Source organism: Schistocerca serialis, chromosome 4 (genome assembly GCF_023864345.2).
Source record: "Schistocerca serialis cubense isolate TAMUIC-IGC-003099 chromosome 4, iqSchSeri2.2, whole genome shotgun sequence".
In the NCBI taxonomy this organism is placed as follows: Eukaryota; Metazoa; Arthropoda; class Insecta; order Orthoptera; family Acrididae; genus Schistocerca; species Schistocerca serialis.
In genome coordinates this window covers 545,114,027-545,131,982 of record NC_064641.1, presented here as the reverse complement: position 1 = coordinate 545,131,982, position 17,956 = coordinate 545,114,027, and the positions used below count along the sequence as shown (strand labels likewise).

The window sequence follows — 17,956 nt, the reverse complement described above, 5'->3', positions numbered from 1 at the left end:
CTATTGCTTGTATTATTATTAATTAACTGCATGACATATGTATTACTCAATATTTGAACGCATCTTTTCAAGTGGTGTATTTTTCTGAATTGTAATTTTTCGGATGCTGTGCTAAAGCGAAGTATTAAGCTTTGATGTAAACACATCATTACTGTTATCATAACCTTTGATACATTTTATTGTGCATATTAAACAAGAATTAAAAGAGAACCAAAATGCAAGAAGAGAAATAAAAAATTTGAAGTTTGTGAATGACATTTTAATTCTTTCGCAAACACCAAAAGTCTTGGAATAGCTATTAAAAATGATTATAAGACAAAAGTAAAAGAAGGGCAATCGAATATAGCCGAATTAAATGCTGAGGGAATTAGGCACACAAGCCATAGCAAGAAAATCGCTTCAGAAAAATAGAAATTTGTTAACGACATATATAAATTTAAGAGTTAGGAAGTCCTTATAGAAGGTACTTGTCTGGGGTGTAGCTTTGTACGGAAATGGAGCTTCTAGGATAAGCAGTTCACACATGTAGCTAATAGGAGTTCGAAGAATTTTGCTGGAGTAAAATACTGAAGAGTAGATGAGTAGGATGGGTAGATCAAGTAACTAATGAGGAAGTGTTGAATCTAACTGACGAATTGGGAGTGGGGTATGCAGCGCTTGGGATAGCTTGACTAAAAGAAGGGATAGGTTGACAGAACACATCCTGATGCATCAACGAATAGTCAATTTGGTATCGGGTTTGTGTGTGTGTGTGTGTGTGTGTGTGTGTGTGTGTGTGTGTGTGTGTGTGTGTGTGTGTGTATGTGTGTTTGTTTGTTTCTGGAAGAGAGAGAGAGAGAAAGAGAGGGAGAGTGGGAGGGAGTCGTGCCGAGCCTCCTGCCCATCACAGTCTGCCCTTGGCCAAACTCAGATACATCAGACACCTTCCCTTCTCTACCCGCGTACAGCCTGCTCATGCACCATGCGCATGTCTAACCAGCAGTAATTTCTTGCCATGTGATGCTGTTGTCGCCTGTACGGGTTTGTATCGATAGTAAGTCTGAGGTCATAATTTTCTGTCTTATCAGTGTAGATATAGCGCCAAAGGAAGTAGAGGTCGCTGCACAGTGAGGTATAATAAGCACAGAGGGAAAAAGAAAGATAGCCTAGTGTAACTCCGAATATCAACAAACGGAGAAACTAAATATATAAAATCCATCAATGTATTAAATTTAAATAAAATAAATAAGTTATCCAACAGATACAGTAAACTGTAAAATGGTAAATGCCGGGAGAACAAGATTAATATTGGAGTGCGGCAAAACGCAAATAGAAAGAATGTGTAGTCAAAAAAAAAAAAAAAAAAAAAAAAAAAAAAAAAAAAAAAGGTAAAGTAGGAAATAGTTAAAATGAGAGGAAGAAGAAGTAGAAACAAAGTAATGGCGTCTGAAAGAACAGGAACAGACGATGGTAAAAACTAGACTTGGAAATATAGAGAACAACACTTGCACTGTTCTAAATCTATACAACATATTAAATGTAATGCGAATGCACCTATGTGTTTTAAAATATTTTATATACACTGTTATCCAAACGTAAAGCAACAAACAGAAATTTTGCAGGGATACGTTTATTTTGCAGCAAAACAATATAAACAGGTGATAGTAAATCAGAAACAGTGTAATGAATACAGAATGTAATCAACTGCAGCATGCATAAAGGTAGACAAAAATGTTCTTCATTTTCTTGCAACTTAACGGATTTACACACACAATCTGACAACTGGTTAATGTGCTCAGTATTGGTTGTGACAGGCCTGACAACGACGAAGCATGCTATGAATGGTCAATCTCATGATGAGGCAGTAACGCCCATTTTTCCCGGAGAGCTGCTCGTAAATCTTGGAGAGTGGTTGGTGCCATTTGGCAACCCGTCTTCCTACAGCACCTCAGACATGCTCTATGGGTTTCAAATCGGCAGAGCGAACAGGCCACGCCATACACGCCAAATATTCCCTTTCCAAAGAAAATGTCAACCACCCGCGCTCTATGAGGTCGAGCACTATCGTTCATCAATACGGAGTATACGCATGAGATCCCAAGATCTCACGGTACCTGACAGCAGTTAAATCTTGCTGATTCACTCGTACGATTTCATAGAGACGTGTTCGAGTGGTCAACATAATCCCTGCCCACACAGTTAGGGATCCTCCTCAATATCAATCTCTTTCCAAAATGTTTGGGTCCCGAAATGGTGTTCCACATTCCCTCCAAATGCGAATCTGTTGAGAATCACTCTCCACACCAAATCATGACTCATCTGTGGAAAGAACATTGGCCCATCGTTCGACCATCCAGGTGGCATATTGGCGGCTCCACTCCAAACGTTCCCTTCTGTGGAAACACGCCAGACTCCTACAATAAAGCCCACTGTGCAGAATCCTTGTGTACACAGTATTCCTAGACAAATACGTCCAGGAAATGCTGCGAGGTCAGGTGCCAGTTGCAGTGCAGTAGTAAGGTAGTACCGTCGTGCCCTTACAGCCAAATAACGGTCCACTTTTTCTAAAATCGTACATGGTGGGCCCTGCAGTGGTCTCCTGAGTACAGTTTCGGTCTCTATAAACTGTCGCCTCACCCGAGAAACGTTAAGCCTTTGGGCCACATTAGTTTTCGACTCTCCTGCTTCCATTCTTCCTATGGCCCTCCACAACAGAGAGTCTGTGGGCGTCTTCTCTGTGCCCTACTGCAACCGTCTGTGACTGCGTACGCCAGCCAAAGTGGCCGAGCGGTTCTAGGCGTTTCAGTCTGGAACCGCGCAACCGCTACGGTCGCAGGTTCGAATCCTGCCTCGGGCATGGATTTCTGTGATGTACTTAGGTTAGTTAGGTTTAAGTAGTTCTAAGTTCTAGGGGACTGATGACCTCAGATGTTAAGTCCCATAGTGCTCAGAGCCATTTGAACCATTTTTTGTGACTGTGTACACAACGATTGTGGCTGTTGGACTACCCTGTAAACACTACCCCGTTTGACAAGTGAACTGACGTCATTGCTGGCATGGTTGTCCGTTGATTGCCGGCCGCGGTGGTCTAGCGGTTCTAGGAGCTCAGTCCGGAGCCGCGCGACTGCTACGGTCGCAGGTTCGAATCCTGCCTCGGGCATGAATGTGTGTGATGTGTGTGATGTCCTTAGGTTAGTTAGGTTCAAGTAGTTCTAAGTTCTAGGGGACTGATGACCTCAGATGTTAAGTCCCATAGTGCTCAGAGCCTTTTTTTTTTTTTTTGTCCGTTGATCGAAATGCCATCTTCCGTGCAGCACGCCATCGTAACGACATCTGTTGACAGTTTTAAATGATAATATCGTGAATTAGACACAGGACGGGGAAATGGCATTTTTTTGCTTTAATTTTGGACACCACCGTAGTTATTACTATTACAATCGTAGGCATCTGTGGCTCATTAAAAGTACGTGTGTGTGTGTGTATGTGTGTGTGTGTGTTTGTGAGAGAGAGAGAGAGAGAGAGAGAGAGAGAGAGAGAGAGAGCGAGAGAGAGAAAGAGAGAGTGGTGAGGTTTGGGAGGGGGGAGGGGGAGAGAGGAGGAATGGTTGTTTTGCGGGGTGGAAAAGTTATAATCTCCCCCTCAACAAAATGAAACTATGAACGCACGGACGTCTGCTACGAACTGGATTTCACTAATAGAATTTTTGATTTTAGATATTTAGTTCCTGCCTCTGTTCTTGGACTACATAAGCGGCACTCTGCTGACAGTTATGGCCTGTTCCTGTTTCAGGTCCCCGGCCAGGAGCTAAGCGCCGCGTGGTGCTGAGGAGGGACCCAGCCGACAAGGCGCACCGCAGTGAGTACCACAGCACCACTTTACTCTTTGTACTGTATTCTGACTAATTTCTAATCATTGCGTTTCCTCACATTTCTTATTTCTGAGAAATGTGAAAATACGGCATCTTAATTTGTCCAGGAAGGGAATGGAGGAAGGGCCAGACCGGTGGTGATTTGAACACATTGTATAGCATTTACAGATTTACAAAAAGGAGACATATGAACAGAAATTATAATTGAAGGAGAAGAAATAAAAACTTTGTGACCTGCCGACACATTTTAACTGTGTATGAAGTGGCAAAAGACTTGGAAGATCAGCTGAAAGGAATGGATAGTGTCTTGAAAAGAAGCTACAATATGAAAGTGGAGGGTAACGTAATGCAGAGGGAGTTAGGTAAGGAATTGAGGCATTAAAAGCAGTAGATAATCTTTTTGGAAACAAAGTAACTGACTATAGCAGAAGTAGAAAGGATGTGAGATGCAGACTGGCAACAGCGTTTTTTTATACAGAGAAATCTGTTACCTTCGAACATATATTGCTATTTTTTCTAGTTATCTTCTGGATTGTAGCTTTTTACCAAAGTGATATGTTGGCAAAAAATACACTCCTGGAAATGGAAAAAAGAACACATTGACACCGGTGTGTCAGACCCACCATACTTGCTCCGGACACTGCGAGAGGGCTGTACAAGCAATGATCACACGCACGGCACAGTGGACACACCAGGAACCGCGGTGTTGGCCGTCGAATGGCGCTACCTGCGCAGCATTTGTGCACCGCCGCCGTCAGTGTCAGCCAGTTTGCCGTGGCATACGGAGCTCCATCGCAGTCTTTAACACTGGTAGCATGCCGCGACAGCGTGGACGTGAACCGTATGTGCAGTTGACGGACTTTGAGCGAGGGCGTATAGTGGGCATGCGGGAGGCCGGGTGGACGTACCGCCGAATTCCTCAACACGTGGGGCGTGAGGTCTCCACAGTACATCGATGTTGTCGCCAGTGGTCGGCGGAAGGTGCACGTGCCCGTCGACCTGGGACCGGACCGCAGCGACGCACGGATGCACGCCAAGACCGTAGGATCCTACGCAGTGCCGTAGGGGACCGCACCGCCACTTCCCAGCAAATCAGGGACACTGTTGCTCCTGGGGTATCGGCGAGGACCATTCGCAACCGTCTCCATGAAGCTGGGCTACGGTCCCGCACACCGTTAGGCCGTCTTCCGCTCACGCCCCAACATCGTGCAGCCCGCCTCCAGTGGTGTCGCGACAGGCGTGAATGGAGGGACGAATGGAGACGTGTCGTCTTCAGCGATGAGAGTCGCTTCTGCCTTGGTGCCAATGATGGTCGTATGCGTGTTTGGCGCCGTGCAGGTGAGCGCCACAGTCAGGACTGCACACGACCGAGGCACACAGGGCCAACACCCGGCATCATGGTGTGGGGAGCGATCTCCTACACTGGCCGTACACCACTGGTGATCGTCGAGGGGACACTGAATAGTGCACGGTACATCCAAACCGTCATCGAACCCATCGTTCTGCCATTCCTAGACCGGCAAGGGAACTTGCTGTTCCAACAGGACAATGCACGTCCGCATGTATCCCGTGCCACCCAACGTGCTCTAGAAGGTGTAAGTCAACTACCCTGGCCAGCAAGATCTCCGGATCCGTCCCCCATTGAGCATGTTTGGGACTGGATGAAGCGTCGTCTCAGGCGGTCTGCACGTCCAGCACGAACGCTGGTCCAACTGAGGCGCCAGGTGGAAATCGCACGGCAAGCCGTTCCGCAGGACTACATCCAGCATCTCTACGATCGTCTTCATGGGAGAATAGCAGCCTGCATTGCTGCGAAAGGTGGATATACACTGTACTAGTGCCGACATTGTGCATGCTCTGCTGCCCGTGTCTATGTGCCTGTGGTTCTGTCAGTGTAATCATGTGATGTATCTGACCCCAGGAATGTGTCAATAAAGTTTCCCCTTCCTGGGACAATGAATTCACGGTGTTCTTATTCCAATTTCCAGGAGTGTATTTTGGCTGGTCAAACTAAGAAGGGCGAGACTAGACAGTTCTCTGGTGACCTTAAAGAACATCAGCTACCATTAAACAACAGACGCCACAACTGTTGCTTATGTGTGATACACTGCCTATTTGGAAAGGTTATTTTGCCGTACACCCAGCTCCACTGTCTACTTTCAGTAGCTTCTAATCGTAACAATACCGTCACATAGCTTGAGAATATTGAGGCATTCACTTTTTTTCCAAATCTTCCTGGCTATTTCCCTGGCGCTTTATAGAGGCTACAATGTACTCCTAATAAATATGTCGCTACATGGAGACTGCTTTCCTCGTGCTTGATTGACCATAATTTACGGAGGCAGTAACAAAACAGCCGTTCCGTGAAGATCCGTAACATAAAACTCTGCCGCGTCTCATAAATTTGAGCTTAAGATAACGCTAGAACTTCATTTATCTCCAAACAGCAGCTGGCTGTTTCGGCTCAAATAACCATTCTAAATATTTTTTTTTAAGTCTTTGAGGCCGGAATGTCCAATATCGCTCATGGGAGTGATTGGAGGATTACATTTTACTCATTCTGAATCACCTGGGCTGAAACGCAGTCCATAATTCTCATATGGCACAAGTACTCTTCGGTAAAACAAAATGTAATTAAAAGTTCAGTATGACAGAAATTAGAAGCATTACGACTGACAGATATTAAACTTAGTACGTGTAACCACTGGGTGAGGACGCCTAATACTGAAAGTGGTCACAAACATTTAAACTTTAACCTGTGAGTACACAGCATGTCATGACTTTGGTTTTAATGTCTTGAAATAATTCCTCTTTACACGAAAAATTTTACTACTAACAAACACTAATACGATCTGACATTTAATAATGAATGTGCGGCTGCGTAACAACTTTGTCGTAGTGCGAATGAGTAAAAAAGCGTAATTTACCTTTGCAACCGAAACCTCCAACAGATTTTATGCAACCTATCAGTGTTGATGTACCACTCCTTGTCCACTGTTGTGCAAAATTTAAGGACAAAGTAATTTCCATATCACGTGTCATTCGCAAATGACGTATCTCGATGGAACTTGATTAACTGATAGAAATTAGAAATGAGAGAAACATGTACGACACATTATTTCAAAAACAAAATTACACTTCTTAAGAGGATTCTAGATGTACCCTCATATGCCGAGAGATGGGAACACGTAATGTACCCAAGGACAGTGCCGAACATGACCTTTTTGGTGGTCCAGGTGTTATGGCGTGGGGAAACAAAATGTTGCACGTGCATACAGACCAGAAAACTTTTGAACACCGTACATTCACCGGATAATGTTACTGCAAAACAGTACTCCTTCCCAGTGTGCGTCTTTTCTGGGGTGCATTCGGGCATGACTTTATTTTTATGGATTACAATGCGAGAGCTCATCGAACTTCGTTGGTGGAGGACCTCTTGGAACGATAGGATATTCGGCGAATGCGCTGGTCTAACAATTCCCCCTAGTTAAAGCCCAACGAACAATGAGGGATGCACTACAGCACGTCCACATGCACCAGCGACCATCTAGAAGCTGTCATCAGCGCTAGTGGAGAAATGGAACGCCCAACCGTAGCATGGATTGCTATCTGTGGTGATCTCGTGCCCATAAAAAACCACGTCCCGCCTTTTAGATTGTCTAGGAAACAATCATGAATCGCGGTGACTTCAGTGTAATCATTGTCTTTGAGTAAAATTGTCATTTCCGTTCGTCTCATTGCGTATTTCTTCCAGATACCTTCTGTACATACTTCAGCAGCTCGTTCTGTACATGGTCGAGGTTTCATCGAGCTACACTACGTGATCAAAAGTATCCGGACACTCCCAAAAACATACGTTTTTCATATTAGGTGCATTATGCTGCCACCTATTGCCAGGTACTCCATATCAGGGGCCTCAGTAGTCTTTAGACATCGCGAGAGAGCAGAATGTGGCGCTCTGCGGATCTCAAGGACTTCCAACGTGGTCAGGTGATTGGATGCCATTTGTGTCATACGTCTGTATGCGAGATTTCTACACTCCGAAACATCCATAGGTCCACTGTTTCCTATGTGATAGTGTATTGGAAAAATGAAGGTACACGTACAGCACAAAAGCGTACAGGCAGACCTCGCGGCGTGTTGACTGACAGAGACCGCCGGCAGTTGAAGAGGATCGTGATGTGTAATGGGCAGACATCTATCCAGACCATCACACAAGAATTCCAAACTGCATCAGGATCCACTGGAAATACTATGATAGTTAGGCGGGCTGGGAGAAAACGTTGATTTTATGGTCTAGCGGCTGCTCATAAGCCACACATCACGCCAGTAAATGCCAAACGACGCCTCGCTTGGTTTAAGGAGGGTAAACATTGGACGATTGAACGGTGGAAAAACCTTGTGTGGAGTGACGAATCACGGTACACAATGTAGCGATCCGATGGCAGGGGGTGGGTATGGCGAATGCCCAGTGAATGTCATCTGCCAGCGTGTGTAGTGCCAACAGTAAAATTCGGGGTGGTGTTCTTGTGTGATAGTGTTTATCATGGAGGGGCTTGCACCCCTTGTTGTTTTGCCTGGCACTACCACAGCACTGCACAGGTTTTAAGCACCTTCTCGCTTCCCACTGTTGAAGAGTAATTCGGGGATGGCGAGTGCATCTTTCAACACGATCGAGCACCTGTTCATAATGGACGGCCTGTCGCGGAGTGGGTACACGACAATAACATCCCTGTAATGGACTGGCCTGCGCAGAGTCCTGACCTGAATCCTACAGAACACCTTTGAGATGTTTTGGAATGCCGACTTCGTGCCAGGCCTCATCGACCGACCTCCAGCATTACCTATGGAGGGCGCCATGAACTTGAAGTCATTTTAAGCCAGGTGTACGGATATTTTTGATCACATAGTGTACGTTACTTTGCAGTGACACATCGGGCAAAAGTTACTTTCATCCTGTAGTAATGATATGCACAAAGCACAAGAATCTGCACAGTGCGTCTGCAATACTTCAACTGAAAATCACTCATTTAAGCACAAAGTCTCATTCTGCACTGCAACTCACACTCACCTTATGTAGCTGAAACATTAAATGATAATTGAGATACAATGTTTCTGCGGGAGGCGGTTCATACGTTCCCATTACTTAATGTACATCACTCAAATGAGGTTCTTTCATGAAGAAGCTCTAAGTGAGCACATGTGCGAGTCAACATAAGAACAAAACGTTTAAAAATAACGATGATGTAAGAAACCCAGTTTAGATGGAAACTGAAATAATTTATTGTTCAGGAAGTAGATAGAAACCCTCCTTCAATGGACCTCGTGTCGTTACAGACACATTCACAAAAGAGAGAAGAATAACCCCACATTCATACAACCACGTGCAAAATTATTTAATGACTAGGAACATAATGACATAAGGGATTTGTATGCTCGGATGACCGAAGAGAAATTAGATACCTATAATGAAATTACAATTAAATCAATACAATGAAATGAATACCCTTAGTTGCATATAGGCGTTTATATACGTCAACGGGGACAGTTGAAAATGTGTGCCCCGACCGGGACTCGAACCCAGGATCTCCTGGTTAAATGGGACACGCTCTATCCATCTTTTTTTGTTAATCCCGTTTTGTTCATTATTGGTCGTTGTATTTGTTCGAGGCGGAATTCCCACAGCGCATGTTTAAGTTCATCGTGAATGCACTGACTCAGTTTTTTATTACAGAAAGCAGCTAACCTTCTGACCAAACACGCAGAGCTACCGTGCCGGCATCTGAGCCACCGAGGACACAGAGGATAGTGCGACTGCAGGGACTTATCTCTGGCACGCCTCCCGTGAGACCCACATTCCCGACTTATTGTCCCACGGAATATTCGTAAAGCCCCTGCCCATTACACGCATTACTCGTGGCTTTACCGATTACCGTAAGAGTTCGGGCAATGTGTGTGCATCCGCACAGAAGATGGTCAAATGGTCGGTGAGACTTAACTATATATACGAAGATGGTATCTGTTTTTTCGAACATGTCCGTCACCTACAAATGTTAATCGAAACAGGAAAACTCGAGCTGCTGATGGATACCTGCGACAGATAAGGATTTTTTATGCTTACAATGCAAGAACTTATTTTCAAGTTTCTGTCAACATTGATTGAGGCAGATATCGCATATATGAAGAAAAACTCTATTTACACTCACAAAAATTTATTTCCTTTTGTTGGACACTGCATGGTTCAAATGGTTCAAATGGCTCAAAGCACCATTGGGACTTAACATCTGAGGTCATCAGTCCCATAGACTTAGAACTACTTAAACCTAACTAACCTAAGGACATCACACACATCCCTGCCCGAGGCAGGGTTCGAACCTTCGACCGTTGCAGCAGCGCGGTTCCGGACTGAAGCGCCAAGAACCGCTCGGCCACACCGGCCGGCCAAATATTTTCAGTGTTTAAAGAAACCTGTTTTAAAGGTAAACCATAATAGATGTAGTGCAACAAGCATCCACCGCCACAGACATGTTAGGATTAAGATGTAGATATGGGATGCAAATGTATATATAGGCTGCTAGCCCATAAATTTGGTGCACTAAATAGCTTCGTTTCTCAACTAGCGACACGCCCCTGTTTTGCATGGCTAGCGCAGATTATCCACAGCCCGATAACTTGTGTGTCGTGGACCTAACTCTGTAGAAGGAGCCACAGCGTAAAGTTATGATACAAATTGAGAGAACGAAGTTACATAATTGAATACCATCACTTTCGGGTGTAACTTAAACTATTTATGCAATGTCCGCCAGGAAAGTTTTCAGAAGGCAAGAATGTAAACTGTCTCTAATGCATTATCGTCTGAAGAGACATTCATGGCGCCGGCCGCTGTGGTCGAGCGGTTCTAGGCGCTTCAGTCAGGAACCGCGCTGCTGCTACGGTCGCAGGCTCGAATCCTGTCTCGGGCAGGGATGTGTGTGGTGTCCTAAGGTTAGTTAGGTTTAAGTAGTTTAAAGTCTAGGGAACTGACCACCTCAGATGTTAAGTCCCATAGTGCTCAGAGCCATTTTAACCATTTCACATTCATGGCAATGATGAAAGCTGCGATGGAGCGTGACTTGCAGTCTGCCCGACACCATCGTCCGTTTGGCGCAAGCCACATTTTCAGTATGAAGTTTACCTGCATTTCCCGTACAGGTACGAATCACCCTCTGCCGCGCAACACAGATAGGACGCACCTCCTGCCACTAAACATTGGAATGCGTCACTCTTTACCGCATAACATTGATATGAAGCACCCTGTACCAAACAAAATCGGCACAAAACAACTTGTACCATGGAACATTGGTACAAAGCAACCTCTGCCATGCTCAATCGATACAGAGCACCCTTCGCTATGCAACTTTGTTGCGAAGCACTCTCTTCAATGCCACATTGTTGCAAAACAGCCTCTGCACACTACACTGGTACAAAGGACTCTCCGCCACATTTCAGAACGCAACACTATCTGCTACGCGAAATTGTTACGAAGCACCCTCTGGAACGCAACAATGACACGAACTATCCTTCACCACATAACACTGGTCAAGGCATTATTTGCCATGCAGGATCGGCACGCAGCACCGCACGATCCAACGCGATTCCAAGATGTTCTCTGTTCACCACTTGACGGCAATACCATTGTTTCACAGGGGTCGGAGGCTTTAATTCACCGTAGTTCAAACAATTTTCATGTTATATTTATAAATTACTTACAAAAACCTTCCTCGTAAATCATTCTACATATGGGGCTTAGAGGAAAATTGCGCTCACAGTATCTCGTCTGTTAGACCCCTTCAACGCAGATGAAAGCACTAGCGTACTATCGCTAAAAGTGGTTGAAGTTAGAAACAGACGTATGGCTTACCCAGGCATTTTCCACACATCAAAAAAAGTTTTACATCATCTGAGTTCCGAGAGTTCCGGAACCTGTACAGAAAATTGGTATAGAGATCAACATAAACATCATTTCCGCCCTTTTTATTTCTTTTGGGAACCACACATTGCATGTTGTATCACCATACAGCGAGACCATCAGAGGTGGTGGTCCATATTGCTGTACACACCGGTACCTCTAATACCCAGTAGCACGTTCTCTTGCATTGATGCATGCCTGTATTTGTCGTAGCATACTATCCACGAGTTCATCAAGGCACTGTTGGTCCATATTGTCCCACTCCTCCAATTCGGCATAGATCTCTCAGAGTGGATGGCGGGAAACGGCGTCCATAAGTAGCCCTTTTCAATCTATGCCAGGGTTGTTCGAAAGGATTCACGTCTGGAGAACATGCTGGCCACTCTAGTCGAGCGATGTCGTTATTCTGAAGGAAGGCATTCACAAGATGTGCATGATAGAGCTCGAATTGTCATCAAAAAAGACGTGTGCCTCACCAATATGCTGCCGATATGGTTGCACTATCAGTCAGAGGATGGCATTCACGTATCGTACAGCCGTTACGGTGCCTTCCATGACAACCAGCAGCGTACATCGGACCCACATAATGTCACCCCAAAACATCAGGGACCTTCCACCCTACTGCACTCGCTAGACAGTGTGTCTAAGACGTTCAGCCTGATCGGGATGCCTCCAAACACGTCTCCGACGATTCCCTGGTTGAATGCATATGCGACACTCATCGGGGAAGAGAACGTGATGCCAATCCTGAGCGGTCCATTCAGCATGTTGTTGGGCCCATCTGTACCGCGCTGCATGGTGTCGTGGTTGCAAAGATGGACCTCGCCATGGGCGTTGGGAGTGAAGTTGCGCATCATGCAGCCTATTGCGCACTGTTTGAGTCGTAACACGACGTCCTGTAGCTGCACGAAAAGCATTATTCAACATGGTGGCGTTGCTGTCAGGGTTTCTCCGAGCCATAGTCCGTAGGTAACGGTCATCCACTGCAGTAGTAGCCCTTGGGCGGCCTGAGCGAGCTGTGTCATCGACATTCCTGTCTCTCTGTATCCCCTCCATGTCCGAACAACATCGCTTTGGTTCACTCCGAGGCGCCTGGACACTTCCCTTGGCACAAAGTGACAATGCGGACGCGAACGAACCGCGATATTTACCGTCTAGGCATGGCTGAACTACAAACAACACGAGCCGTGCACCTCCTTCCTGATGGAATGACTGGAACTGATGGGCTGTCGAACCCCCTCGATCTAATAGGCACTGCTCACGCATAGTTGTTTATATCTTTGGGCAGGTTTAGTGAAACCTCTGAACAGTCGGAGGGACTGTGTCTGCGATATAGTATCCACAGTCAACATCTATCTTCAGGATTTCTGGGAACCGAGGTGATGTAAAACTTTTTTGATGTATTTTCATGTTACAACTTCTTTTCCGCCCTCTTTCCCACATTCATTCTCGTTTATGTTGATGAGCTTCATAGTCACCGTTTTCTGCCTGTCAACCTTCAAGACCCCTACGACAACAACGCCTTTATTCGTACAGCTCGACTACCATCTCTGCAAGATTAAAATTACAAATCCATTTTCTCGAACTCTTACCGTAGCACCAGATGCCACCAAGAAGATTACTTAATGAAATAGTGAACACATTTATCAACATCATCATCTGACAAAGCATCCCATGATAACAGGGCCACAGATCTGGCTAAACGTCTCATTACGTTGACAACAAAGATTCACAATGGTTATCATCGACACGCAAAGAAGAAGAAGAAGATTGTAGATCAGACTTATTTTTAAAGTTTTGACGGAGGTATGCAGCTATAATCACAATCTGTACAGAAATGACTCCGAAAGTATTTGTTAGGCTGCTGAAATGAAGAGCATCCAGATGGCAGTAAATCCTTTATTGTGCTGACGCATTTCCGTCAAAGCCCATCATCACAGCTCCTAGTAAAAAATTCAAAAAACATTACAAATAATAGTACATACAGTGACATAGCGTTTCAACTTGTTGAAAATGTGTAGAGCAACTAAACAAATGATAATACATGCCGCTTATTACAAAATAAGTTAAAGTGGACGCATAATGACTTCCAAACAAAACTGACAAAAAACATTTGTTCTCGAATACAGTAAGTGACCTAGTCAAGTGAGACTGTTCACTACGGGGCCATAATGAAAACACAGAGTACATGAGCTGAACGGCGTCTACATCGTATGATGCGTTGTAAGTTTAAGAAATAAAATCAGTAAAAACAATTTTCAAGTTTTGTCATTTTTCATTAAAATTATGACAATGTCAACATGTAAAAAGAGCCACCTGAAACTTTCTTGTGTCTCTTTAAACAAATACGCTACAATTGTCAGAGGAAAACTTACGAAACTCACACCAGACGACCTCAAGATTGTTTATAGATTTGTATGCACAAGGGATGAAGCTAATTTATAAGGAATTCCACAATATTTAGATTGCTGCCTTAATATTAAGCAGTTAAAGGTTAACAAGTAGTTAAAAAAGGCATTTTTTATCCATTATTACATCGTGGAAGAAGACAAAAAAATAATTTACGACAGCTCGTGAACTGCTAATTCATCAAAAGATTCGTACCCTCCTGATATCTTACGTAAATTTCAATCTCCTCCAAAATATCTAGAATCGTATCTTTACTACCATAGTGCAGGACAGACAAGTCATCTTTAATGCTTCTTATACTGTGCTTGATTTATCTTAGATGATCCCCTAAGGCACTACCATGACTAGCATCTTCACGCTCACAATACCTGACCAGAAAATCTCTCCCAGTCTGTCCAATGTAATATTTGACACACGAGCGAAGCAGAGGAAACGGTCTAGAGGTACAGTCCTGCCCTCCAAATCTGTTGTATGCACAGTCCACCGCTTCCTTGCATGATCGCACAAAAGCCCAAGAAGGGCTTGAAAGGTTGTGTGATGTGGTTGGTGTCTGTTAGGGCACTTGTTTTGGTATAGCCATGATGCCTGTCCGTTTCCACCTTGGCGGCACACAAACACCATCTCGGCTTGTTCCCGACATGAATACTGGACCATTCTGCCGCTTACAGTATGCTGCGTCAATCACGCAGCCTGCAACACACAAGGAACACGCGGCACATGGTCAGAGGAACTTTCATTCGTCAGCGGCATCTACCGTGGCAACGATGCATTTCCGGACACATGTTCATAGCACATTTTCTCCTCCATCCCCTGTTAAGAATTCGCTTTGCATTTCGTCTGTTTTAATAATGTCCACCCTGCATAACACCAGAAAGTTTGTCAGTGCTTGCTAATACATATCCTTAAATTTAAAATTTTAAACATAGTTCAATAAAATCGATCGAGCACAAATCTCGTACTCGAAATTTTTTCTTCCATCAGTGTACTTTCTTTCTGGCTGCTCGAGGCAGTAGCGAATAAAACACTTCGAATATTGCATTAGCATCTCGTTATAAAATCTTCTTTACAACCGAGTGGCAGTAAGTCACATTCGCAGTGGGCGTGAGAAAAATTTTATGCCCTCTTTTCCCTTGATACATTATTCATTACGACGGATACGGTAGGACGCCGAGATAAGAGACTTCAAAGTAGAAATTCTGAATCTACAATTTTACTACGGAAATTATGGAATAAAACAGACATGCGGAATTGACGTGGGGAAGCCGTTAACCGATTGAATGTTTCGTAACGTAGGCTCTTAATTTTTTTTTTATACATGACCCGAACATGGATGGTATTTTTATTATTTTTTTACAAAGTTACAATTTTGTAATTTGTACGAAACAGTAATATCCTTACCAGGAAGAAACGTGGCACACATTCGCCCTTCCAGAAAGCATATTATTTATACATGTGCAATACACGTATATTCTTTTTAGCGAAACTGCTTATACGAAAGACAACCATCCAGAAGAAAAAGAATATTGTTACATAAAAACCACCGTTCTTCATCTTTTTCTCTTTGTCCGCAAACCGTTGTATCGCTATCACAAATGTTTCAGATTAAGTTTTCGTACCATACAGTTGAGAATCGTAGTGTTCCTGTACGGACACCGTGTTAACGACATCATAAGGCAATCAAAGTTTACAGCTGAACTTTCTGCTCTTTGAACTAGTTGTCTTGGGGCATTCGGAAAGGAAAATATAATGATAGCGTAAAAAAAAATATGAAAAATAATTATCTCCTTGTATGCTGATTTATAAACAAGTGTTAATACATTTATAAAATAAAATAGGGCAGTATGTGAAGTTAAATTCTAGAAATTTTAGAGAACCTAATAGAACGTCAAACAAAAGCAAACAGCTTGTGATTTCTCAATGTCATGTTTATCAATCAAGGAAAAGAGATCAGACAGACACACACATAAGTACGTGTTCTAATGTTCGAATGTGTGTTAAATCTTATGGAACTTGACTGCTAAGGTCATCAGTCCCTAAGCTTACACACTACTTAACCTAAATTATCCTAAGGACAAACACACACAACTATGCCCGAGGGAGGACGCAAACCTCCGCCGGGACCAGCCGACATAAGTACATATTCCTGTATAATACGAATACCACTATATGAACAAATATGTCTGCTGCAGCATTTCGCGTGCAACAACAGTTAATACTATATGATTGACGTCATTTTTATAAAAATGGAAGAGTTACTGTGTCAGCTTAGATTCACTAAACAACGTGTAGATAACCATTTTCATGGATAGTTTTGGCTCTTTTCTTCATACACTGCCGGAAACAAATTCAGTGCCTTTAAGGACTGTGTTCATTGGCACCAGGGTACGTAATACGTGCACGAGTTGTTTGACACAGTCGTTAGCGACCACATGGCGCTCAGGGGGCTTGTCTGTGCGCACTCCTGTTTGATTCTGTTGGCATCAACTGTGCCGAGGTGGACAGTGTTCGCAACGTTTGTTTTTGGAAACAGCTGTGCCCCACCGACGAGTACGTACCTCTGTTGAACAACTTCAGCCGTTTGAACTGGGTTGCATTGTGGGCCAATGGAAAGATGAACGGACATCGATAGATCACTGCACATGTTGGGCACAATGTATCAGCGGTGGGTTGCCGTTCTCAACTGCAGTCTGTGGAACATTCCCACATGTGTAGACCAGGTTCCGGACATCCGCATACTAGAGACACACATCAAGACAGATGCAAGCGACAGTGTCCAACAAACCATCTTCCAGAGGTGAAATCCGGTCGTATGTTGCATTAAATGTGTCATCTGCTTGCAGCGGCATTAAGATCACTTGTGTCACTAGCCAGACTACCACTGACACGAAGAATGGCTACTCTGGTGCTGTGAAAGAGTTGACTGTAAAGTGGAATGGCGTTCTGTTGTCGTCAGTGATGAGAATATGGCCGTCTGAATGTGAGTGAAGGACGTACACGTGTATGGCGTACACCTGGTGAGGTGTCTATTCCAGAGTATATTCGGCCACGACACACAAGTCCCATCCCAGGCTTCATGTACAGGGACCATCAGTGGCAATTCGCAGACACATTTGGTGTTTATGCGGGGTAACGCAACCAGGGCCCGCTACATTGCACAGGCTGTTATCCACCCGTTAGCGTTATTTCTTCAAAAAGGAAGGTAATGTGCTCTTTCAGCAGGACAAAGCACGTCAAAACACGGCAACGTGTTCTATGGGGTGTTCAACAGCTGTCCTGGCCAGCGAGATCACCAGATCTCTCGCCAATTAGACACTTATTGGACATGATAAAGCGGTAACTTACTTGTTCTCAGGGGTCTGCAAGAATCATTGCCGAATTACAACGAAAGGTGCAAGATGCTTGGAGCAATGTAGCACAGGATCCCATTTGGCACTTTATGGTCGTTTTTACACGAGAATACAGACCTGCTTTACAGCCAGAGGGGGTCACTGATTGGGCAGCCTGCGTTACAGCCAGAGAGGGCCACTGATTGGGCACCCTTCACTGTGACGTGTGTGTTTCATTTGGTCTGAATTTGTTAGCATATACTGCTATAATAAGGAACTGTCAGTGCACTTGAAAAGTTATTCATGTTGATAGTGTCTCAATAAGACCGTCTCTTTATCTACCGACCTAAAGAGGGTGTTTTAAAAAGAAGAACGTAAGTTGAAAACTTCATTTTTATTGGTAAAGATATACTACAAACATGGGAT

The 17,956-nt window shown here is 44.1% G+C and overlaps 1 protein-coding gene across 1 annotated transcript in view; it reads left to right on the top strand.

Annotated features, from left to right (window-relative positions):
• LOC126474601 (uncharacterized) overlaps window positions 1-17,956 on the top strand; it is a 692,800-nt gene that overhangs the window by 469,609 nt on the left and 205,235 nt on the right. The window contains exon 10 of the mRNA XM_050102077.1: window positions 3,769-3,834. Coding sequence (XP_049958034.1) covers window positions 3,769-3,834 — 66 coding nt within the window. The remainder of the gene's footprint in view (window positions 1-3,768; window positions 3,835-17,956) is intronic.